We start from the raw sequence: 25070 nt of genomic DNA on the forward strand, positions 1-25070 counted from the left end.
TTTTTAGTTCCATTTCTGTGAAGCAGTCTGAATCCCACTTTCTTCCAGGATTTTTCCAGGGGCACATTCATGAGGAGAGTTATATGATTTGTGTTTTTCTTTAGCAAGGCAGCCCAAACCAAAAACCTGCTGCCGTCGAGTTGATTCCGACTCACAATTACCGTGTTAACCTTTTATTTAGTAGCATAGTGATTTCTTTAGTTTTCATTCTTTCTTAATTTTATACCTGGAGAAAGGAAAAACAGAAAGGGGGAAGAATAAATGATGCTGAGTCAAGTGAAAAGGAAAGAAGAAAAAGGACCAATCCATTGTCATTGAGTTGATTCTGACTCATAGCGATCCTATAGGACAAAGTAGAACTTCCCCATAGGGTTTCCAAGGAGCAGCTGATGGATTCAAACTGCTGACCTTTTGGCTGGCAGCTGAGCTTCTACCCACTGCACCACCAGAGCTCCAGACAAACAACAGACTGGGCAAAATCAGGACTTAATAGTAACATGCAAAGATAAGTAAAACACCATAAGCTTGAATAATCCCCACCATCTGCCATTCTTCAGCTCCAGCTCCTGTGGGTAGGATCTACAGAGCAGCACATATGAAACTGATACACTGATGGTCTAAGTTTTCAGCTACTATTTTCTCTACTAAGTAATGACAGGAAATACTAAGACTGTGCAATACCTTCGAATACCATTTCATATAATGGTGAAATGATCTGCTAGTGATAATTATTTTCAATTATTTAAGAAATATGATGAAATAACCTGCTACTCCAAATTATTTTCATTTACTTAAGAAATATTTTCTAGAAGCTTACCATGTAACAGGTACTGGGCGAGGCACTGTGGAGAACGCTAAGACGTATGAGGTTTAGCCTGTGACTGGAGACACCTTAAAGTCTAGTGAAGAAACTGAATACGTAATGATGATGATGATAATGATGATGATGCTAGAAAGCAGTGACTCAGGGGTAGAAGGAAAAGGTCAGTTTGTTATGACCTGATTGTGGTGGTAAAAACCCTCAGATTTCCTGATTGGCATGCTGCTGTCAGTGAGTGACTGAGAGAGAATGAGTGAGTGAGAGAGTGACTGAGTGTGAGAGTTAGTGAGTGGGCGAGTGGGTGAGTGAGTGAGTGAGTGAGTGAGAAAGAGAGTGAGTGAGTGAGTGAATGAATGAGGGAGACAGTGAGTGAGAGAATGAGTGAGTGAGTAAGTGAGTGAGAGAATTGCATGAAAGAATGTGTGAGAAAGTGAGGGATGGAGCATTTTCTCAATGTGATCCTTCGGGGTTGGTCAATGTTACAAAGTCTTTGCAAGGCCTAGCAGCAAGTTTGACCCCATGTGTTGCAGAGTGGAACTGCTCTATAAGGCTTTCAAGGCTGTGACGTTCAGAAGCAAATTGCCAGGCCTTTCTTCTGAGGCACCTCTGAGTGGGTTCCAGCCACCAACCTGTGTGTTAATAGTTCACTGCTTAACTTTGTGCCATCTACAGACTCCCATGAGTCTGAATGGACTTGATGGCAACTGGTTGTTTTTTTTTTGTTTGTTCATTTTAACAGCCAGGGTGACACTTTAAACCCCCTCAAAGTAATTTATTGAATGCTAAAGAATTTAAGATTAATAAACATAAAGTTAAGTTACAGTTCCTGAATATACACAGACTGAGAGACAGGACAAGTCTAGGATTGGCGAATGAAGAATGAGGTCTACTTGGCAAAGCCTGATTATTTGAATGTGGCTAACCAAGAATTTTGTCTTTGCCAAAACTAACACCAAATAGTGTTGAAAACCTGAACAGACCTATAACAAGAGAAGAGATTGAAAAGATAATTTAAAAAACTCCCAACAACAGCAACAACAACAAAAAAATAAAACCTGGCCCAAATGGCTTCACTGGAGAATTCTACCAAACATTGAGAGAAGAACTTATGCCATTACTACTCAAACTATTTCAGAACATAGAAAAGGAAGTGATAATGACAAATTCATTCTACGAAGCCAGCGTAACCCCGATACCAAAACCAGGCAAAGACACCACAAAAAAAAAAGATAATTACAGACCAAAATCTCTTGTGAATATAGATGCAAAAATTCTCAACAAAATTCTAACCAAAGGAATTCAGCATCATATCAAAAAAGTAATACACTACAAACAATTAGGATTCATACCAGATATGCAGGATGGTTCAACATTAGAAAATCAATCAATGCAATCTGCCACATAAAGGGAAAGAATCACATGATCATCTTAATTGATGCCGAAAAGGTATCTGACAAAGTCCAACACCCATTCCTGATAAAAATTCTCAATAAAATAGGTAGAGAAGAGAAATTTCTCAACATAATAAAGGGCATCTATGCAAAACCAACAGCCAACATCATTCTTAATGGAGAGAGGCTGAAATCACTTCCCTTGAGAACAGAAACAAGACAAGGATGCCCTTTATCACCACTCCTATTTAACATTGTGCTGGAAGTTCTAGCTAGATCAATAAAGCAAGAAAAAGAAATAAGGGCTCCCAAATTGGTAATGAAGAAGTTAAACTGTCCCTATTTGTGGATGATTTGATATTATACATAGAAAACCCAAAAGAGTCCATGAGAAAACTACTGGAACTAATAGAAAAATTCAGCAGAGAAACAGGACACGAGATCAACATACAAATCAGTTGGATTTCTATATACCAATAAAGAGAACAATGAAAAGGAAATCACGAAAACAATACCATTTATTACAATAGCCCCTAAAAAACTAAAATACATAGGAATAAGTCTAACCAGGGATGTAGGACACATACAAAGAAAAGTACAAAACACTACAGCAAGAAACTAAGAGATCTACATAAATGGAAAAACATACCATGCTCATAGCTAGGTAGACTCAACACTGTGAAAATGACAATTCTACCCACAGCGATTTACAAATATAATGCAATCCCAATCCAAATACCAACAACATTCTTTAAAGAGAGGCAAAAACTTATCATTAACTTTACATTGAAAGGGAAGAGGCCTCAGATGAGTAAAGAAAGCACTGTTGAAGAAGAAAAGTAGGAGGACTCACAGTACCTGACCTCAGAACCTACTATACGGCTACTGTAGTCAAAACAGCCTGGTACTGGTATAATAACAGATATATTGATCAATGGAACAGAATTGAGAACCCAGATGTAAATCCATCCACCTATGTTCACATGATCTTTGACGAGGACCCAAAATTCATCAAATGGGGAAAAGACAGTCTTTTTAACAAATGGTGCTGGCAAAACTGGATGTCCGTCTGCAAAAAAGAATGAAACAGGACCCCATACCTCACACCATATTCAAAAACTAACTCAAAATGGATCGAAGACCTAAATATAAAGCCACGAACTATGAAGTCCTTAGAAGAAAAAATAGGATCAACGCTAGAGGCATTAACAGGATACAACCCACAACAAACAAGACACAAACTCCAGAGGGTAAGCTAGATAACTGGGATCTTCTAATAACTAAAAACTTATGCTCATCAAAACACTTCACCAAAAGAGTAAAAAGAGAACCTACAGACTGGGGGGGGAAAAATTGGCTATTACAAATCAGACAAAGCTCTAATCTCTAAAATCTATAAGAAAATCCAACATCTCTACAACAAAAAGACAAATAATCTAATTAAAAAATGAGCAAAGGAAATGAACAGATACTTCACCAACGAAGACGTTCAAGTGGCCAACAGACACACTAGCCATTAGAGAAATGCAAATCAAAACCACAATGAGATACCATCTCACCCCAGCATTACTGGCATGAATAAAAAAAAACAGGAAATAGCAAATGTTGGAGAGGCTGCGGGGAGATTGGAACTCTTATGCACTGCTGGTGGGAGTGCAAAATGATACAACCATTTTGGAAAACTGTATGGCTCTTCCTTAGAAAGCTGGAAATAGAAACACCATATGATCCAGCAATTCCACGGAGCCATTTCCTTGATGTAAATCTTTCTCTATATTTATATGCTTTACTGGTTTTGCTTCTCTAGAGAACCCAGCCTAGGACATTTGGTACTGAGTGTGGGGTCTGCTCTAACAGATACCTAAAATGTGGAAGGGGTTTTGAAACTGAATGGATAGAGGACCTGCAGCAGCAGAGAAGCAGCAGCAGCAGAGGACCGGAGGCAGCAGAGAACTAAGAGAAGCAGGACCAGGCGACCAGCACCAGACAGCGCTGGAGCCAACCCATGGAGCAAAAGAGCTGTGTGCCTGTGTGCAGGAGGCTTCCTGGTGGCGTTGGGTGCCTCTGGGCACTTATCAGTGGAACTAGGCTTGCCAACCCAAGGAGCAAGAGAGCTGACTGTGTGCAGGAGGCTTCCTGGCAGAGTGGGGTACCTCCAGGCACTTTTCGGTGGAGCTACTGAGTTTTGGAACACTTGCCCCAGCAGGGCAGATGTGGGTGTGAGGTCTGAGGGGGTTGAGAGTCCAAGGAATCAGGAAGCAGAAGCTGGAGAGACAAGGAGCACAGAAATTCAAGCTGCCTCAGTCTTAAAAGATATGGCCATGACCTCTGGAGTTTCAATCGGTGGAACAATGGCCTCTGGTGTTTCTAAGGCTGGAGTTACCACTCAGATGGACTAGGACAATGGCATGCCTAAAGCTGAGAGAGCAGAGTTGCTGCCCCAGTGAGCCTGGAAGGCAGAGATGAAGCCCAGGGCCGAGGGGCCGCCACTCAGAATCTGGAGAGTGTGGCCAATAGCTAGAGTCTAAATGGTCTCAGAGAGCAGGGGATTATTTTCAAGCCTTGAGGGCTAATGTAATGTCTTCTGCTGACTTGCTTGGTGGCTGCTATGCTTTCTTTTCTCCGTTTGTAATGGAAATGTCTAGCCTGTGCTTGCTCTGCCATTGTACTTTGTATGCAGATAACTTGGATTCTTGATTTCACAGATGAAGAGCAATTTTTGGATTTTGGACTTGGAGTTGATTTAAGACTATTGCTATGATATGATGAGGTGAATATGGTTTACATATGGCAAGGATATGAATTTGGGGGGGGCCAAAGGGTGGAATGTCGTGGATTGAATAGTGTCCCCCAAAAGTATCTATCAACTTGGATAGGTCATGATTCCCTTGTATTATTGTCTTCCATTTTGTTTTCTGATGTGATTTTCCTGTATATTGTAAATCCTATCACTGTGATATAATAAGATGGATTAGCAGCAATTATATTGATGAGGTCTACAAGATTAGGTAGTGTCTTAAACCAATCTCTTTTGAGATACAGATGAGAGAAAGGAGCAGAGAGACATGGGAACCTCATACCACCAAGAAAGTAGTGCTAGGAGCAGAGCGTGTCCTTTGGACCTGAGGTTCCTGTGCTGAGATACTGCCAGACCAAGGGAAGACTGATGACAAGGACCTTCCTCAGAGCCAGCAGAGAGAGAAAGCATTCCCCTGGAGCTGGTGACTGAATTTGTATTTCCAGCCTACTGGACTCTGAGAGAATAAACTTCTCTTTGTTAAAGCATTCGCTTGTGGTATTTCTGTTATAGCAGCACTAGATGATTAAGACACCACCCCTAGCAATATATCCTTGAGAAATAAGAGTCATCCAGGAATAGACTTATGCACACTCATGTTCACTGCAGCATTCTTAACAATAGCAAATAGATGGAAACAACCTAGATGCCCATCAACAGATGAATGGATAAACAAACTGTGGTACATACACACAATGGAGTATTATGCAATGATAAAGAACAACGATGAATCTGTGAAGCATCTCATAACATGGGTGAATCTGGAGGGCATTATGCTGAGTGAAATAAGTCATCACAAAAAGACAAATATTGTATGAGACCGCTACTCTAAAAACACATGACAAGGTTTACAAGCAAAAAGAAACAATCTTTGGTGGTTACGAGGGAGGGGAGGGGTGGGAATAGAAAAACACTAAATAGGCAATAGATAAGTGGTAACTTTGGAGACGGGTGAGACAGTACACAATACTGGGGAAGCCAGCACAACTTGTACAAGGCAAGGTCATGGAAGCTCCATAGATACATCCAAACTCCCTGAGGGACTGAATTGCTGGGCTGCGGATTATAGGGACCATGGTGTCAGGGGACATCTAGCTCAATTGGCATAACACAGTTTATAAAGAAAATATTCTACATTATATTTTGGTGAATAGCATTTGGGGTGTTAAAAGCCTGTAAGTGGCCATTTAGGACACTCCACTGGTCTCACTCCTTCAGGAGCAAGAAAGATCAAAGAAAACTAAGGATACAAGGGAAAGATTAGTCCAAAGGACTAATGGATCACATCTACCACAGCCTCTACCAGATCGAGTCCCGTATAACTAGACAGTGCCCGGCTACCACCACTGACTGCTCTGACAGGGATCACAATAGAGGGTCCTGGACAGAGCTGGAGAAAAATGTAGAACAAAATTCCAACTCAAAAAGAAAGATCAGACTTGCTGGCCTGACAGAGACTAGAGAAACCCTGAGAGTATGGCCCCCCAACACCCTTTCAGCTCAGTAATGAATTCTCCTCCTAGGTTCAACCTTCAGCCAAAGAGTGGACAGGCCCATAAAACAAAATGAGGCTAAAGGGGCACACCAAGCCTGGGGCAAGGACTAGAAAGCAGGAGGGGACAGGAAAGCTGGTAATAGGGAACCCCAGGTTGAGAAGGGAGACTGTTGACATGTCATAGGATAGCTAAGCAATGTCATAGAACAATATTTGTACTAATTGTTTAATGAGAAACTAGTTTATTCTGTAAACCTTCATCCAAAGTACAATTAAAAAAAAAAAGAAAAAGATTTTGAAAAAAAATAAAAGAATTTTGCCTTTGAAACTCTTGCAGTACATTTCTAGCTCCTTTTTTCCCTTGTCTGGCAACCAAAGTGCATTCCAGGCCCCTTTTCTCTGGAAGCCCTTTTATCCTGTTAATAGCTAATTGCCCAGAAAGCCTCCTCTGAACATAAACTGAAGAGCAATTACAGTAGCTGCCTCGTACACCTGGGGATATGTTCCAAGATCTCCCATGGATGCCTGAAACCGTGGATAGTACCGAACCCTATAGATACTATGATTTGTCCTATACGTACATACTTATGATAAAGTTTAACTTATAAGTTAGGCACAGTAAGAGATTAACAATAATAAAATACAGCAATTAAAACAATATACTGTAATAGAAGTCACATGAATGACTGAGTGGGTGGCAAGAGATTACATCATGTTACATATTCATTTAACAGGTTCGAACTGAGGCTGACTCCTATCTCCAGAAGGTACTTACATTTCAACTTGGGCTCTTGAAGAGTAGAAGTCGTTGGGACTTTAAGAAATGGGTGTCTAAAGGTGGGTTTTCTGGTTGTGGTAAAGGGGTGACCTAGGGGCAACAGGTTTTTCTGTTCCCCTTGGAGTTCAGTTCCTGGGAGAACAACTTACTTCACCTTCTCGGTAAGGCAGCCTGCTTGTCAACTGCTCTCTGGGTGATTCCTAAGATAGGATTTTTTTTGATTTATTGTGGGTGGTGACAATCAAATTCTCTTGCTTTATTTTTTGTTTAAAGACTGAGACATAATGTCAAGGAAAAAATATCACTACAGAGTCCTGTACCAACAATATCAGTATCTTTTCAAACTGGCCTAATTACTAGGGTTATAAAACAATTCTTCATTTTACTAACCTTAGAGTTGCTCGCTCTCCCCTCTCCTCACCCAGTTTCAGTACAAAACAAAATAATTTGGGGAGGCACTCAAAAGTGGGCCTTTAGAAAATTTACCTAGTGCATTGTCTCAGCCCTCTCAGAAGGTATTTTAAATCTTTGGCCAACTACTTTCCATATTTGCTCCCACACTCAGATGCATATTTAAAATAACTTTTATTTACAAGATTGTATCTTAGCAACAGTGGTACAGGACAAGAATGCGTTATCTAGAGCAAACCAATCCTGGCCATAAACTACATAAGCAAAGCAGCCAAATGTGACCATAGAGCTCTCCTGAAATATTGTGGTGTTATATGAGATTAAAGGCATATTTTTCAGACCCAAGACAATCCATTATTCATGCTTAACTCAAGGGAAAAGTCACTCTTTTTATTCATATAGAATCATAATATTTTAGAGCTGAATGGGATATTAAAAAAAAATGGGATATTGGAGGCTGTCTATTCCAATACTGTGATATTAAAATGGTAAAGAAAAAAAAATGAGGAAAAGAAAGGATAACTTGCTTCCTCAGGGCACGCAGACGCAGTGGTTGGTAGCAGAGCTGGTGCTAGAAATCAGGTTTCTTGACTTAGAGTCCAGTTACTCCAGTAACTTTTGTATGAGAACGTGGGTCTTTATTCCACATGGATCCATTTAAATTCTCACTTTTAAAACAGCCTTCTGAATGAATTATTTCAACATGCATGAACATAGATTTGGAAGAAGCTTTTATATTTTGTGTAAGAAATAGAGATGGTTGTTTCAGTTTGCATAACTGAGCCTACCATATTGCCTTGCAGAGATCATTGAATTTGAAATTTCCAAATGTTAGTAGAAAAAAATCTATGTGATCACTGTGATAATATTCCTGGAAGGGCAAACGACTATTAGCCAAAAGGTTGGTGGTTCGAACTCACCCATAGACACGTGGGAAGAAAGGCATGGCAATCTGCTTCCAAAAAGTGACAGCCGTGAAAGCCCTATGGAGCATAGCTCTCCTCTGGCACACATGGGGCCACCATGAGTTGGAATTGACTCGATGGCAATGAACAACAGTTTGTGCATAGCCAAATTAAGGGAGAGACACCTAGAATATTTAAAAGTGCCGGCTCTGGAGCTGGGTTGCCTCCAGTTGAATCATGCTACCTTGAGAAAGTTGTCTGATGCCTCTGAGCATAAGTGCTGCCTATTGAAAAATTGAGATATGTTCAGATCAGGGTACCTCATATCTATAAAATCAGTTGCTGTTGAGTCAATTCTGAGGTTTGAATCCACCCAGAGGCACCTTGGAAGAAAGGCCTCTTGATCTAGTTCTGAAAAACCAGCCATTGGAAACCCTGTGGAGCACAGTTCTATTCTGACACACATGGGGTTGCCATCAGTACAAATCGACTTGATGGCAACTGTTTTTTTTTTTTTTTAAATAGGGTTAATGTGATGATTAAACGAGACAATTTATGTAAAATACTGAGAGCAGTTCCTGGCAAATAGCACATAAATACACATTTGTCATAAAGCCAGCTTGTGGCCTACATCGTTGCTGCCTCAGCATCCCTTACTATCTCCTAGTTGCCGTTTCACTTAGTTTCTGACATGCCCTTCCCATCGTGTCACCCACACTCTCCACAGTGGTGGTCACTCTTTGCCCCTCCCAGCCATGCCCCCTGTGGCTTCCCAAGATAAAATGTCTCCCTTTTCCTGCACTAACACACTTGAAACTTAAACTGACCAACAAGGCTTATCACACTTTAACCTCGAGGCCACCCTGTTTGCCATACAGCAGCCCTCTCCTACAGTTCCAGCTTGTTGCTGCCTTGTCCTGGGTACAATCCCCTGTGTGGCCCTGCATCAAGGCACACTGTAGCTTCCTCTCTGGGATCTAGGAGCACTCCATTCTATTTGTTTTCTGGCCTTCCTGCGTGAGCCTCCACCAGCACCTGACAGACCATCCAAGACTCCACAGGCCCCTTTGGGTCAACTTAATACAACATAGGGTATTATTTTGATTTAGTAAGTTATTAGGAGGATAATAGTGGTAAGTAATAAACACATCATTTCTCTTTTGGTCTGAGAACCTATATTCAAATTGTAAACCTCTCACTTTATTACTAAGTATATTCTCAGTGGCTATTTGATGAATAATGCCAAAGGACTTTCACTCACTTTCCCAGTACTTTGTTTTTATTTTTCCGTAGGCCAATGGGAGCATTTCCAAGAAGGCTAACCAGGTTACAATCCGTGGTCTTGAAACAAAGGGGGTAAAATACCTTTCATGTGGTTTAAGAACTCATTCATGTGATGTTCAAGTAACTAAGTCAACTAGTTAAAAGACAAACAAAAAAACAAAACAACAGCAACAAAAAAATCTGGAAGTTTATTTAATTACAAATAAGCAAAAGAGAAAAACTAAAGCCCTAGAGATTAGGACCTTATTCTAAATAAAATCTCAATCCTTAATCTCACTCCATCAGTGCCTTAAAAAGAACTTTAATGCACTGTCTGAATTTTCAGTTCTTTTTTTCAGGCAAGAAAAGAAAGCAGTTGCTCAGTATTTTCACATGTATTCAAACTCAGACTGAAATCCAACATTATTCTGCAGGCCACTAGGCATTCTATGAAATGAACCAAAGGTTCAGAAAAGGTAAGCAGAATTGATAATGTGGTGAAGATATTCTTTGTATGTTTACACATTTTGATAAATCATGACTGAGCTGTTATGCTACACTTCTTGGAGCATTTAAAAATCATGACAAATAATTAAAATGGGTATCTTTTACAGTTATAAATCCAACATAGGTAATAAAGGAGGAAGAAAGTTTATCTTGATATTTAGCCAGAAGAATTATGTGCTCCTTTTCTTAAAGCCTACATTGATATTTATATAGTAAAAAGGAATGACATATTTTTTCCAAAATCATAGAATCAAGTGTTTGCTGGCATCTATCAATATTTCATAACCTATAATTTGAGTCAGAAGATGATGTGGAATGAGCAATATCATTGCTAATGTCAGATAGATCTTGGCTCAAAGCAAAGCATACCAGAAAGATGTTTACCTGAGTTTTATTGACTGTGCAAAGGAATTCCACGTATGGGTCATAACAAATTATGGATAACACTGAGAATAATGGGAATTGCAGAACACTTAATTGTGCTCATGTAGAATCTGTACATAGACCAAAAGATAGTCTTTTGAAGAGAACGAGGGGATCCAGTGTGGTTTAAAATCAGGAAAAGTGTGTGTCATGGTTGTATCCTTTCACCATACTTATTCAATCTGTATGCTGAGCAAATAATCTGAGAAGCTGGACTATATAAAGAAGAACAAGGTATCAGAATTGGAGGAAGACTCATTAACAATCTGCATTATGCAGATGACACAACCTTGTTTGCTGCAAGTGAAGAGGACTTGAAGCACTTACTGATGAAGATCAAAGACTACAGCCCTCAGTATGAATTATACCTCAACATAAAGAAAACAAAACTCCTCACAACTGAACCAATAAGCAACGTCATGATAAACAGAGAAAAGATTGAAGTTGTCAAGGATTTCACTTTACTTGGATCCACAGCCAACGCCCATGGAAGCATCAGTGAAGAAATCAAATGACACACATTGCATTGGGCAAACCTGCTGCAAAAGGCTTTTTTGAAATGTTCAAAAGAAAACACATCACTTTGACGATTAAGGTACACCTGACCCAAGCCAGGTCTCTTAGTTATCTAGTGCTGCTATACCAGAAATACCACAAGTGGACGGCTTTAACAAACTGAAGATTATTCTCTCATAGTCTAGTAGGCTAAACCCAGTGCCGTCCTATAGCGATCCTATAGGACAGAGAAACTGCCCCGCAGAGTTTCCAAGGAAGTGCAAATTCAGGGCACCGGCTCCCAGGGAAGGTTTTCTCTCTCTGTCAGCTCTGGAGGAAGGTCCTTGTCATCAGTCTTCCCTTGGTCTGGGAGCATCTCAGCGCACTCTGTTCCCGGTGCTGCTTTCTTGGTGGTATGAAGTCCCCCACTCTCTGCTTGCTTCCCTTTCCTTTTATCTCTTGTAAGATAAAAGATGGTGCAGGCCACACCCTAGGGAAACTGCCTTTACATTGGATCAGGGATGTGACCTGAGCAAGAGTGTTACACCCCACCCTAATCCTCTTTAACCACAGGAAGAGATTATGATTTATAACACACAGGAAAATCACAAAATGGTAGAAACCCTGGTAGCATAGTGGTTAAGAGCTACAGCTGCTAACCAAAAGGTTGGCAGTTTGGATCCCCCAGGCCATCCTTGGAAACCCTATGGGGCAGTCCTACTCTGTCCTATATGGTCACCATGAGTTGGAGTCGACTTGATGGCAATGGGTTTTGTGGGTTGGGCGACAAACACACAATACTGGGAATCATGGCCTAACCAAGTTTATACAATTTGGGAGGACACAATTCAATCTATGACATTCCACACTCTGACCCTCAAGGATTCATGTCCTTGCCACATGTAAAACATACTCACCCCATCATATCATAGCAAAAGTCTTAAATCAACTACAAGTCCAAAATCCAAAAATTCCTCTTCATCTGTGAAATCTAGAATACAGGTTACCTGCTTCTAAAGCACAATGGTGGAACAGGCACAAGCTAGAAATTTCCATTACAAATAGGAGAAACTGGAGGAAAAGAAGGGATAACAGGCACCAAGCAAGTCAGCAGAACACATTACATTAGCCCTCAAAGCTCTGAAAATAATCTGCTGTTCTCTGAGATAGTTCACACAATCACCCTGCCCTCCACACTCTAGGTATTGGCCACATTCTCCAGACTCTGAGTGCAGGCCCCTCGGCCCTGGGCTTCAGCTCCACTTTCCAGGCTCACTGGGACCACAGCTCTGCTCCTGCAGCTTTAGGCACACCATTCTCCTAGTCCATCTGAGTGGCAACTCCACCATTAGAAATACCAGAGGCCATGGCTCCACACTTTGAAACCCCAGAGGCCCTGGCCATACCTTTTGAGACTAAGGCAGCTCCGCTTCTTCTGTTCCTTTGTCTCCTCAGCTTCTGATTCCTGGTTCCTTGGGCCTGATGCCCACATCTGCCCTGTTGAGGCAAGTGTTCCAAAGCTCAGTAACTTCACCAATAAGCGCCCAGAGGTACCCCACTCCACCGGAAAGCCTTCTGTGCACAGGCACTCAGTTCTCTCACTCTGGCGCTGGTCTCCTGATTCTGCTGCTGCCAGCTCACTGCTGCTGCTGGTCCTCTGCTGCTGTTTCTTACTATCTGTGCCTTCCCTGGTGTTAACAGTTCTCCTCACTTCCTTCTGAGTCTTCTATCCATTCACAGTTCCAAAACTGCTTCTGCATTTTAGGTATCTGTTAGAGGAGCACCTCACTCTCTCGGTACCAAATTCTGTCTTAGTTATCTAGTGCTGTTGTAACAGGAATACCACAAATGGGTGGCTTTAGCTAACGGAAGTTTATTCTCATGGTCTAGTAGGCTACAAGTGCAAATTCAGGGAACCGGCTCCAGTGAAAGGCTTTCTTTCTCTGTCAGCTCTGGAGGAAGGTCTTTGTCATCAGTCTCCCCTTGGTCTGGGAGTATCTCAGCGCAGGAATCTCAGGCCCAAAGGACAGACTCTATTCCCGGCACTGCTCTCTTGGTGGTATGAAGTCCCCCACTCTCTGCCTGCTTCCCTTTCCTTTTATCTCTTGTAAGATAAAAGGTGGTGCAGGCTATACCCCAGGAAAACTGCCTTTGCATTAGATCAGGGATGTGACCTTGAGCAAGGGTGCTACGTCCCACCCTAATCCTCTTTAACCACAGGCAGAGATTATGATTTATAACACATAGGAAAATCACAAAATGGAGGACAACCTCACAATACTCATATTTTTGGGAGACACAATTCAATGCATGAGACCATAGTATTTTCAATCACCTCATATGCGTGTGAAAGCTGGTCAGTGACTAAGGAAGACCAAAGAATAATTGATGCCTTTGAATTATTGTGTTGCTGAAGAATATTGAATATACCATGGACTGCCAGAGAATGAACAAATCTGTCTTGGAAGAAGTACAGCCAGAATCCTCCTCAGAAGTGAGGATGGAGAGACTTTGTCTCACATAATTTGGATACATTATTAGGAGGAACCAGTCCCTGGAGAAGGACAGCATGTTTGGTAGAGGGTGAGCGAAAGAGAGGAAGACTCTCAACAAGGTGGATTGACACAGTGACTGCAACAATGGGTTCAAGCATAACAATGATTATGAGGATGGCGCAGGACTGGGCAGCACTTTGTCCTTTTGTATGTGGGATCGCTATGAGTAAGAACCGACTTGACAACACTTAGCAACAATAACAAAAGCTCACTCATCTATGCCAGGAGATTTGGAAGACAGCTACCTGGCCAACTGACTGGAATAGATTCATATTTATGCCTATTCCCAAGAAAGATGATCCAACAGAATGTGGAAATTATCAAACAATATCACTAATATCACATGCAAGTAAAATTTTGCTGAAGATCATTCAAAAGTGACCACAGCAGTATATTGAAAGGAAACTGCCAGAAATTCAGGCTGAATTCAGAAGAGGATGTAGAACCAGGGGTATCATTGCTGCTGTCAGATGGATCCTGGCTGAAAGGAGAGAATACTAGAAAGAAGTTTACTTGTGTTTTATTTACTATGCAAAGGCATTTGACTGTGTGGATCATAACAAATTATGGATAACATTGTGAAGAATGTGAATTCCAGAACACTTAATTGTGCTTACGAACAGAACAAGGGGATACGGGGTGGTTTAAAGTTAGGAAAGGTGTGCATCAGGGTTGTATCTTTTCACCATACCTGTTCAATCTGTATGTTGAGCAGATAATCCAAGGGGATGGACTATATGAAGAAGAAGGGGGCATCAGGATTGGAGGAAGACTCATTAACAACTTGCATTATGCAGATGACACAACCTTGCTTGCTGAAAGTGAAGAGAACTTGATGCTTCAAAATGGATTGCACCTCAAAATAAAGAAAACAAAAATTCTCACAACTGGACCAAAAAGCAACATCATGATAAACAGAGAAAAGATTGAAGTTGTCAAGGATTTCATTTTACTTGGATCCACAATCTACTTCCACGAAAGCAGCAGTCAAGAAATCAAGAGACGCATTACATTGGGCAAATCGGCTGCGAAAGACGTCTTTTAAGTGTTGAAAAGCAAAGATGTCACCTTGAAGACTAAGGTGTGCCTGACCCAAGCCACGGTATTTTCAATTGCATCTTATGCATAAAAAAGCTGGACAATGAATAAGGAAGACTGAAGCAAAATTGAAGCCTTTGAATTGTGGTGTTAGTGAAGAATATTAAATACACCGTGGATTGCCAAAACAATGAACAAATCTGTCTTTGAAGAAGTACAACCAGAATGCTCGTCAGAAGCAAAGATGGTGAGACTGCGTCTTACATACTTTGGACATGTTATCAAGAGGGATCAGTCCCTGGAGAAGGACATCATGCTTGGTAGAGTACAGGGTCATCGAAAAAGAGGAAGACCTTCAATGAGATGGATTGACACAGTGGCTGCAACAATGAGCTTAAGCATAACAATGATTGTGAGCATGGCGCAGAACCGCACAGTGTTTCGTTCTGTAATACACTGGATGGCTGTGAGTTGGAACTGACTCCACGGCACTTAACAACAACAATAACAAAAATTTGGGTCACATCCTGAGCACACGTAATTAATATGATTCGGTCAGTCTATCACATTTGCATAGTTTGCAAACATAAAACTTCCTTTTGAGTAGCATAAACACTTTAAAATGAATTTTTACCCCCATTACTTATCTACTTAGAAGCAGTGTTCATAATATTACCAAAACAAACAAACAAAAAAACCTGCTGCTGTGGGGTCAATTCTGACTCATAGTGACCCTATAGGACAGAGTAGAAGTGCCCCAGAAAGTTTCCAAGAAGTGCCTGATGGATTCAAAAGGCCAACCTTTTGGTTAGCAGCCATAACTCTTAACCACTATGCCACTAGGGTTTACCATAATATTACACTCTTTAACAAAAGATACATCTGAGGGTCAGATAAATTAGGCAACTACTTTCAAGTAACACGGCTAGTCAGTAATGGAGCTGAACTGGGAATCTAGGTCTATATAATCTCAGACCAACGGATTCAGAAAAATTATACTCCCAAATCCCATCAAGTACTTCCAATTTCCCTGTCTTCCCCACCCCAGTTCTTCCTGTAAAGCATTGCACTTCCAGTTATAATGCTTCTACACCCCACAGTTACTACATCTGTTTCCTTAAAGTATTAACAAAACCTACATTCAAAAATTTCAGCAGGGTGGTTGCTGAAAATAGTTTTCTGGACCTAAACCCAGACCTACTGAATCAGAATTTTTAGGGTGGGACATTTTAACAAGCTCCTCAGGTGATTCTTGGGCACACTAAGGAGACCCATTAGCCAGCATAATAAAGTCCATTTCCTTAGCATCAAATACAAGGCCCTCCATCTTTGGCTCCTGCTGACAACTTCAAGCTTATCTTAATTGCAATTCCCTCCACTGAACTTTGTGCTAGAGCAAAAATCTTTCTACTTAGAGCTCTCTGAGCATACCTATTCTTTCAGACCTCTGGCCTTTGCACTCATTCCCTTTGTCTGGACAATCAATCTCTCTTTCTTCACCTATCTCCACCTACTTGGCTAACTCATATTCATTCCTTAAACTAGGTCAGGCTGCTCCTACTCTTTTCAATCTTTCCTCTAGACCTGGAAGTAAAATCATTATCCAACACTTGCTAAGAGCACTGATATTTACCTGTTTGCATCTTGTGCAATCTGGTGCCCTTAGTGGCTAGATACAAAGGAAACAATAAATGTTTCATGAAAGAATAACAAAGTGCACAGGGACGTGATAGCTGTCACCATGGTATGTTGGTACTTCCGCAAATCACTTGAGTTGTATCACATATAGACAATTCAACTAAGGAATGCCATCATTTCAGGATGATTCCATTGGTGCCAAAATATAAAACCATTAGCAATATTAGTGGTGGTAGGCACAATCCAAGTTATATTATTAAAATAAATATAAATCTTTAGTGAAGATCTGTACCAATATGTAGACAATATTCCAGGTTTTTTCTTTTGTATGTGTCTTCCTGGGCTGATATGGCTTTTCAGAGTTAGAGGCTGTTGCTTTTAATATGAATAAGCAGCTTCTATGGTTTCACTGACTTTATACACAGATGAAAAGATAGGGAAGTGTTGACTTCTCTTGTAGTCTTCATTTTTCTTTCCCTCTTACAGACTGGATAATTATTTGCTGACCGGTGTTATCTGAGATTTCAACTCAGTCCTTTTAGAGTTTGAAATTGATTTTACACCTGCTACAATTTTAGGAGACTGTCTATGAAATTCTAGTTGATATTCAATGCCTTATTTTATATATTTCTCTTTTAGCCAAGGACAATTTTATACCTCAAGACTCCCAATTTTGCGTTTTGAATTCAATTACCACACAATGGTACCCAGAACTGTTTATTCCAAATATTTATTTCTTGGATACTAAATTAGGTAAATTAGATAGAGAGCAAGAAAAATGACAAAGAAAAATACAGAGCAAAGGTAATGAATAGATCAAATCCTGAAAAAAAAAAAATATCCTTGAGTTGTTCAGAATGGAGATAACCTTGGGTATTAGCATAAATAGTTCAGTGGCTACTTTTGTTAGTTTTTTTTTTTTTTTATATAATATGGTGAAACAGAAAACAAGAAGTCATAAACAAAATAGGATGGAAGGAAACAGAGAATGAAGAAATAAGTATCTATATAAAAATAGAAGGCTAAAGATAGGATGGTAGCTAGAAAAACAGTTGGACTCCATATAAATTTTTTGAAGTGGAAAGAGAACTGGACATGTATAATTGAACAGAAAGATAGAATGATGAAAGAAAAACCAAGGAATGTGTAAGGAAGATAAAACGGATTATAGATAGGGCAGATAAATTGTTATTTTAAGAAGGAAGACTATTTCTTGATCAAACAAAGAAAATGGTGACAAGGGTCCTGAAAAATGCCAGGCACAAGGGGGAAAGAGTAAGAGGGAGAGAGAAAATACACACTGAAAGACCAACATATGTTACCTGCATGAATGAATCAGAGATTCATGGTGCATTAGGATGGAGAATTTTTTTTTTTAGCTTTAGTGAATAAATTAAAGACAACAAAAGGTAAAACTATATTAATGACAGTAAATTTTACTTTATAGATTTGATTGGTCTATACTCTATATAATCACATATAGAATTTACCATTTCTTCAACGGTAAATTGACCAAAATCAAGAGTAGAGGAGGAAACATATGAAGTGAGATAAGCTTCAACATTGTAGCCTATAGATTGTGGCTGATGAAAAATGGGAAATGATCAGAAAGCAGGGTAGATTATATCTTTTAACACATTCAAAGGAAGTAAAGACAAGGATTCTGGTAGCTATCCTCCAAGATGGCCTTCAAGGATCCCCATCTCCTGGTATTAACAGACTTATACAGGCCTCACCTAAATTTATTTTATCAGGATTGTTCTCTGTGACCATTTTCTGTCCTGACGGTACCTCACTTCCAAGATCAGGTTATAAAAGACACTGAGGCTATTTCCTGGTCTCTCTATTCCTCTCTCCCTTTCTTGAATTATTCACTCTGGGAAAATTCAGCTACCATGTTATGAACAGCATCATGGAGAGGCCCACAGTCTCCTGCCAACAGCCACACAGAGGTAGGAAGTGTAGAGGTTAGAAGCGTATCTTTCAGTTAAGCCTTCAGATGACTGCAGCCTTGGCCAACAGCTTGATTACAACTTCATGAGAGAACCTTAGTTATATACTGCTGCTCTAATAGAAATACCACAAGTGGATGGCTTTAACAAAGAGAAACTTATTCTTTTAAAGTCTAGGAAGCCAGAAGTCCTAATTCAGGGCTCCAGCTCCAGGTGAAGGCCTTCTCTCCCTGTTGGCTCTGGAAGAAAGTCCTTGTCATCAGTCTTCTCCTGGTCTAGGAGCTTTTCAGCTCAGGGACCCCAGGTCCAAAGGATGCATGCTCCTGGCTCTTCTTGCTTGGTGGTAATGAGGTCCTCTCATCTCTCTGCTTACTTCTCTCTTTCATGTCTCAAAAGAGATTGATTTAAGATACAACCTAATCTTGTAGATTGCATCCTTCCCCATTAACATTCTTGCCTTATTAAAATCATATGGGTGGGATTTACAGCACATGTGAAAATCACATCCGATGACTAAATGGTAGACACACAATACTGGGAATCATGGCCTAGCCAAGATACACACATTTTTGGGGGACACACAATTCAATCCATGACAACCACCCAGATAACCTGCTCCTGAACTCTTGATCAACAGAAAATATGAGATAACAAATGTTTATCGTTTTAAGCCACTAAAGTTTGAGGTAATCTATTACAGCAACAATAGATAATAAATTCAGAAATCTGAGGGGGAAGAAAGCTTTTGTCAAAAACAACATTCATTCTATTTCATTGTTTCAACTTATCAAACCTTCTGCAAACATTCATTAGTTAACATATGTTAAGCTCAGTTACGAACAACACATGTTAAACACAGAGAGAGATGTGATTGTAAATACTATTCCCACTCTCAGTAACTTACAAGTGAGAAAAGACAGGTACATAAATAATTATAAAGCAATGTAGTATTTTACTTCACTGTTTTCTTTTTTACCTTATATCCAACTTTATGAATTTAGCTACTAGACCATACTTTGGGGGATAAAGGGGTGAACAAGGGTAAGTTTAAAGATACAATAAGATCTCTGGGGATAAAAAGGATGTTAGGCTAGCCCATCAGCTTACACTCGAGGGGAAAGAGAAAGAACGAAAGAGTGCTGTCTGCCCCTTGGAATTCTACAAGAGCAGCTCAGAGATCAAGCAGAGCTGTTGGAAGGAGCATGGGAAGCAGGGACTTCTCAAATGGTGGGGCCATGGTCTCCTGGATCTCATAGGGTGGGGCCACAGCCTCCTAGGTTTCAAAGAGTCAGATCTTTACCAACTCAGTTCTGGAGTATGCGACTGCCATTAAGGTGTACCAGGGATATGAATGAAGCCTTTGCCCAAAGCTGAGGGAGTGGGGCTGCCATGCCCAAAGGACAGAAAAATGGCGGTGGGGATCATCACTGAGATGGACTAGGAGAATGGGGCTGGCCAAAGCCAAAGAAGCAGAGTTGCCATCACAGTGGGCCTGGAAGGTGGAGCTGAAGCCCCGGGCCGAGGGACCTCCACCCAGAATCCAAAGGGTGTGGCCACACCCAGAGTCTGAAGTGCAGGGCCACTTCCTAGATGGTTTCAGAGAACAGGGGATTATTTTGAAGATTCGAGAGCTAATGTAATTTGTTTTCTGGGTTTTGGACTTGCTTGGTGCCTGTTATCCCTTCTTAACCTCCAATTTCTCCCATTTGTAATGGAAACATTTACCTTATGCCTGTTCTACTATTGTACTTTGGAAATAGATAACTTGTATTCTAGATTTCACAGGATCACACATGAAGAGTAATTTTTCCCCAGAATGGAATACACCTAATGTCTCATTCATATTTGATTTAGGTGATTCAGAATATCCGATTTCACAATTGGAGTTGATGTAAGAATTTTAGGATGATGTGAGGGGCCAATGTTTTGCAAGTGGCAAGGACATGAATTTGAGGGAGGGAGGCAAAGGGTAGAATATTATGGATTGAACTGTGTCCTCCCAAATATTGTGTTGTAAACCCTACCCTCTATGCCTGCAGTTATAATCCCATTTGGGAATGAGTTATTTTTGTTATGTTAATGGACAGTATTAGTGTAGGATTTTTTTTAATTTACTTTAATTTCTTAAAAATTTTTACTGTGCTTTAAGTGAAAGTTTACAAATAAAGTCAGTCTCTCACACAAAAATTTATACACATCTTGCTATATACTCCTAGTTACTCTTCCCCTAATGAGACAGTACACTGCTTCTCTCCATCCTGTATTTGCGTGTCCATTCAGCCAGCTTCTGTCCCCCTCTGCCTTCTCATCTCCCCTCCAGACAGGAGCTGCCCACATGGTCTCATGTGTCTACTTGATCCAAGAAGCTCACTCCTCACCAGTATCATCTTCTACCTTATAGTCCAGTCCAATCCCTGTCTGAAAAGTTGGCTTTGGAATGATTCCTATCTTGGATTAACAGAAGGTCCAGGGACCACAATCTCTGGGGTCCTTTTAGTCTCAGTCAAACCATTAAGTCTGGTCTTCTTACAAGAATTTGAGGTCTGCATCCTTCTGCTCTCCTGCTCCTTCAGGGATCCTCTGTTGCGTTCCCTGTCAGGGCAGACATCGATTATAGCCGGGCACCATCTGGTTCTTCTGGTCTCAGGGTGATGTAGTTTCTGGTTTATGTGGCCCTTTCTGTCTGTTGGGCTCATAACTACCTTGTGTCTTCGGTGTTATTCATTCTTCCTTGCTCCAGGTGGGTTGAGACCAACTGATACATCTCAGATGGTCTCATGCTAGCGTTTAAGACCCCAGACACTACTCTCCAAAGTGGGATGCAGAATGTTTTCTTAATAGATTTTATTATGCCAGCTGACCTAGATATCCCCTGAAACCATGGTCCTCAAACCCCTACCCCTGTTACACTGGCTTTTGAAGCATTCAGTTTATTCAGGAAAGTTCTTTGCTTTTGGTTTAGTCCAGTTGTGCTGTCCTCTCCTGTATTGTGTGTTGTCTTTCCCTTCACCTAAAATAGTTCTTGTATGCTATCTAATTAGTGAATATCCTTCTCCCTCCCTCCCTCCACACTCTCGTAACCATCAAAGAATATTTTCTTCTGTGTTTAAACTATTTCTTAAGTTCTTATAATAGTGCTCTCATACAGTATTTGTTCTTTTGCAACTGACTAATTTCACTCAGCATAATGCCTTCCAGGTTCCTCCACGTTACGAGATGTTTCACAGATTCCTCATTGTTCTTTTTCGATGCGTAGTATTCCATTGTGTAAATATACCATAATTTATTTATCTATTCATCCGTTGATGGGCACCTTGGTTGCTTCCATCTTTTTGCTATTGTAAACAGTGCTGAAATGACCATGGGTGTGCATATATCTGTTCGTGTAAAGGCTCTTATTTCTCTAGGATATATTCCAAGGACTGGGATTGCTGGATCATATGGTAGTTCTATTTCTAGCTTTTGAAGGAAGTGCTAAATCGATTTCCAAAGTGGTTGTACCAGTTTACATCCCCACCAGCAGTGTATAAGTGTTCCAGTCTCTCCACAACCTCTCCAACATTTATTATTTTATGTTTTTCGGATTAATGCTGGCTTTGTTGGAGTGAGATGGAGTCTCATTGTAGTTTTGATTTGCATTTCTCCACTGGCTAATGATCATGAGCATTTCCTCATGTACCTGTTAGCTACCTGAATGTCTTCTTTAGTAAAGTACCTGTTCATATTCTTTGCCCATTTTTTAATTGGGTTACTTGCCTTTTTCTTGTTGAGTTTTTGCTGTATTATGTAGATTTTAGAGATCAGACGCTGTTCAGAAATGTCATAGCTAAAAACTTTTTACCAGTCTGTAGGTAATCTTTTTACTCTTTTGGTGAAGTCTTTGGATGAACATACTTATTTGATTTTTAGGAGCTCCCAGTTATCTAGTTTCTCTTCTGGTGTTTGTACATTGTTAGTAATATCTTGTGTACTGTTTATGCTATGTATTAGGGCTCCTAGCATTGTCCCTATTTTTTCTTCCATGATCTTTATTGTTTTGGGTTTTATTTATATATCTTTGATCCATTTCGATTTAGGTCATTTACGTCTCTGGTAAGATTTATTCCTAAGTATTTTATCTTCTTACTGTAAATGGTATTAATTTGGTGATTTCCTCTTCAGTGTTCTTTTTGTTGGTGTAGAGGAATCCAACTGATTTTTGTATGTTTATCTTGTATCCTGATGCTCTGATGAACTCTTCTATTAGTTTCAGCAGTTTTCTTGAGGATTCTTTAGGGTTTTCTGTGTATAAGATCATGTCAGCTGCAAACAGAGATACTTTTACTTCTTCCTTACTAATCTGGATGCCCTTTATTTCTTTATCTAGTCTAACTGCTCTGGCTAGGACCTCCAGCACAATGTTGAATAAGAGTGGTGATAAAGGGCATCCTTGTCTGGTTCTGGTTCTCAAGGGGAGTGCTTTCAGACTCTCTTCATTTAGGATGATGTTGTCTGTTGGCTTTGTATAAATGCCCTTTCTTATGGTGAGGAATTTTCCTTCTATCCCTATTTTGCTGAGTTTTTGTCATGAATGGGTGTTGGACTTTGTCAAATGCCTTTTCTGCATTAATTCATAAGGCCATGTGGTTCTTATCTTTTGTTCTATTTATATGATGGATTGCATTTATTGTTTTTCTAATGTTGAACCATTCCTGCATACCTGGTATGAATCCCACTTGGTCATGGTGAATTATTTTTTTGATATGTTGTTGAATTCTATTGGCTAGAATTTTGTTGAGAATTTTTGCATCTAAGTTCATGAGGTATATAGGTCTGTAATTTTCCTTTTTTGTGGTGTCTTTACCTGGTTTTGGTATCAGGGATATGCTGGCTTTATATAATGAGTTTGGGAGTATTCCATCCTTTTCCATGCTCTGAAATACCTTTAGTAGTAGTGGTCCTAACTTCTCTGAAAGTTTGGTAGAACTCTGTAGTGAAGCCTTCCGGGCCAGTACTTTTTTTGTTGGGAGTTTTTAAATTACCTTTTCAATCTCTTGTTATGACTTTATTTAGCTGGTCTACCTCTGTTTGTGTTAGTTTACATAGGTAGTGTGTTTCTAGGAATTCATCCATTTCTTCTAGGTTTCCAAATTTGTTAGAGTACAATTTTTTATAGTAATCTGGTATGATTCTTTTAATTTCAGTTGGGTTTGTTGTGATATCGCCCGTATCATTTCTTATTTGGGTTATTTGCTTCCTCTCTTGTTTTTGTTTTGTCAGTTAGGCCAAAGGATTATCAATTTTGTTGATTTTTTCAAAGTACCAGCTTTTGGTCTTATTAACTCTTTCAATTGTTTTTCCGTTCTTTATTTTATTTAATTCTGCTCTAATTTTTATTAGATGCTTTCTTCTGGTGTCTGAGGGTTTCTTTTGTTGCTCTCTTTTCATTTGTTCAAGTTGTAGGGATAATTCTTTGATTTGGGCCCTTTCTTCTTTTTGGGTGTGTGCATTTTTGATATAAATTGACCTCTGAGCACTGCTTTAGCTGTGTCCCAAAGGTTCTGATAGGAAGTACTTTCATTATCATTGGATTCTATGAATTTCTTTATTCCGTTCTTAATGCCTCCTATAACCAAGTTGTTTTTGAGCAGCGCACTGTTCAGTTTCCAAATGTTCGGTTTCTTTTCCCTGCTTTTTCTGTTATTGATTTCTACTTTTATGGCCTTATGGTCATCCAGAATGCTTTGTAATACTTCTATGCTTTGCATTCTGTTAAGGCTTGCTTTGTGACCTAATATGTGGTGTATTCTAGAGAATGTTCCATGTGCACTAGAAAAGAAAGTATGCTTGGTTGCTGTTGGGTCGAGTGTTCTGTATACGTCTGTGAGGTCAACTTGGTTGACTGTGGCATTTAGATCTTCCCGTGTCTTTACTGAGCTTCTTTCTGGATGTTCTGTCCTTCACTGAAAGTGGTGTGTTGAAGACTCCTACTATAATTGTAGAGCTGTCTATCTCACTTTTGAATGCAGAGTTTGTTTTATATATCTTGCAGCCCTGTCACTGGGTGCATAAATATTTAATATGGTTAAATCATTATATCGTGTCCTTCCTTATCTTTTGTGGTGGATTTAACTTTAAAGGCTATTTTGTTAGAAATTAATATTGCCACTCCTGCTCTTTTTTGATTGTTGTTTGCTTGATATAATTTTTCCATACTTTGAGTTTTAGATTGTTTGTGTCTCTAAGTTTAAGGTGTGTCTCTTGCAGGCAGCATATAGACAGATTGTGTTTTTTTTTTTTAATCCATTCTGCCACTCTCTGTCTCTTTATTGGTGCATTTAGTCCATTTACATTTAGTGTAATTATGGATAGGTATTTTTTTTTGAGTTTAGTGCTGTTATTTTGATGTCTTTTTTGTGTGTTGTTGACAGTTTCTTTTTCCCACTTAGTTTTTTGTCCTGATTAGTATATATATTGTCTTTTCTTCTTATTCATTGTTGTTGATTTTGTTTTTGCTGAGTCTTTATTTTTTTCTTGTATTTTGCTTTGATAAGTAGGATTGTTAGTCTCCTTCGTGGTTACCTGAATATTTACCCCTATTTTCCTATAAACCTCACTTTTAT

General features: G+C 39.8%; 1 protein-coding gene across 2 annotated transcripts in view; it reads right to left on the reverse strand.

Annotated features, from left to right (window-relative positions):
- NAF1 (nuclear assembly factor 1 ribonucleoprotein) overlaps positions 1-25070 on the reverse strand; it is a 144331-nt gene that overhangs the window by 105067 nt on the left and 14194 nt on the right. The window contains exons 2-3 of one of the 2 annotated variants that reach the window (XM_064267649.1): positions 14532-14696; positions 12692-12782 (exon numbers count right to left, since the gene is read on the reverse strand). In XM_064267649.1, the coding sequence (XP_064123719.1) occupies positions 12692-12777 (86 nt within the window). In that variant the 5' untranslated portion in view covers positions 12778-12782; positions 14532-14696. The remainder of the gene's footprint in view (positions 1-12691; positions 12783-14531; positions 14697-25070) is intronic. The other variant, XM_064267648.1, reaches the window with a different exon arrangement.

The sequence above is a fragment of the Loxodonta africana genome, chromosome 13 (assembly GCF_030014295.1).
Source record: "Loxodonta africana isolate mLoxAfr1 chromosome 13, mLoxAfr1.hap2, whole genome shotgun sequence".
NCBI lineage: Eukaryota > Metazoa > Chordata > Mammalia > Proboscidea > Elephantidae > Loxodonta > Loxodonta africana.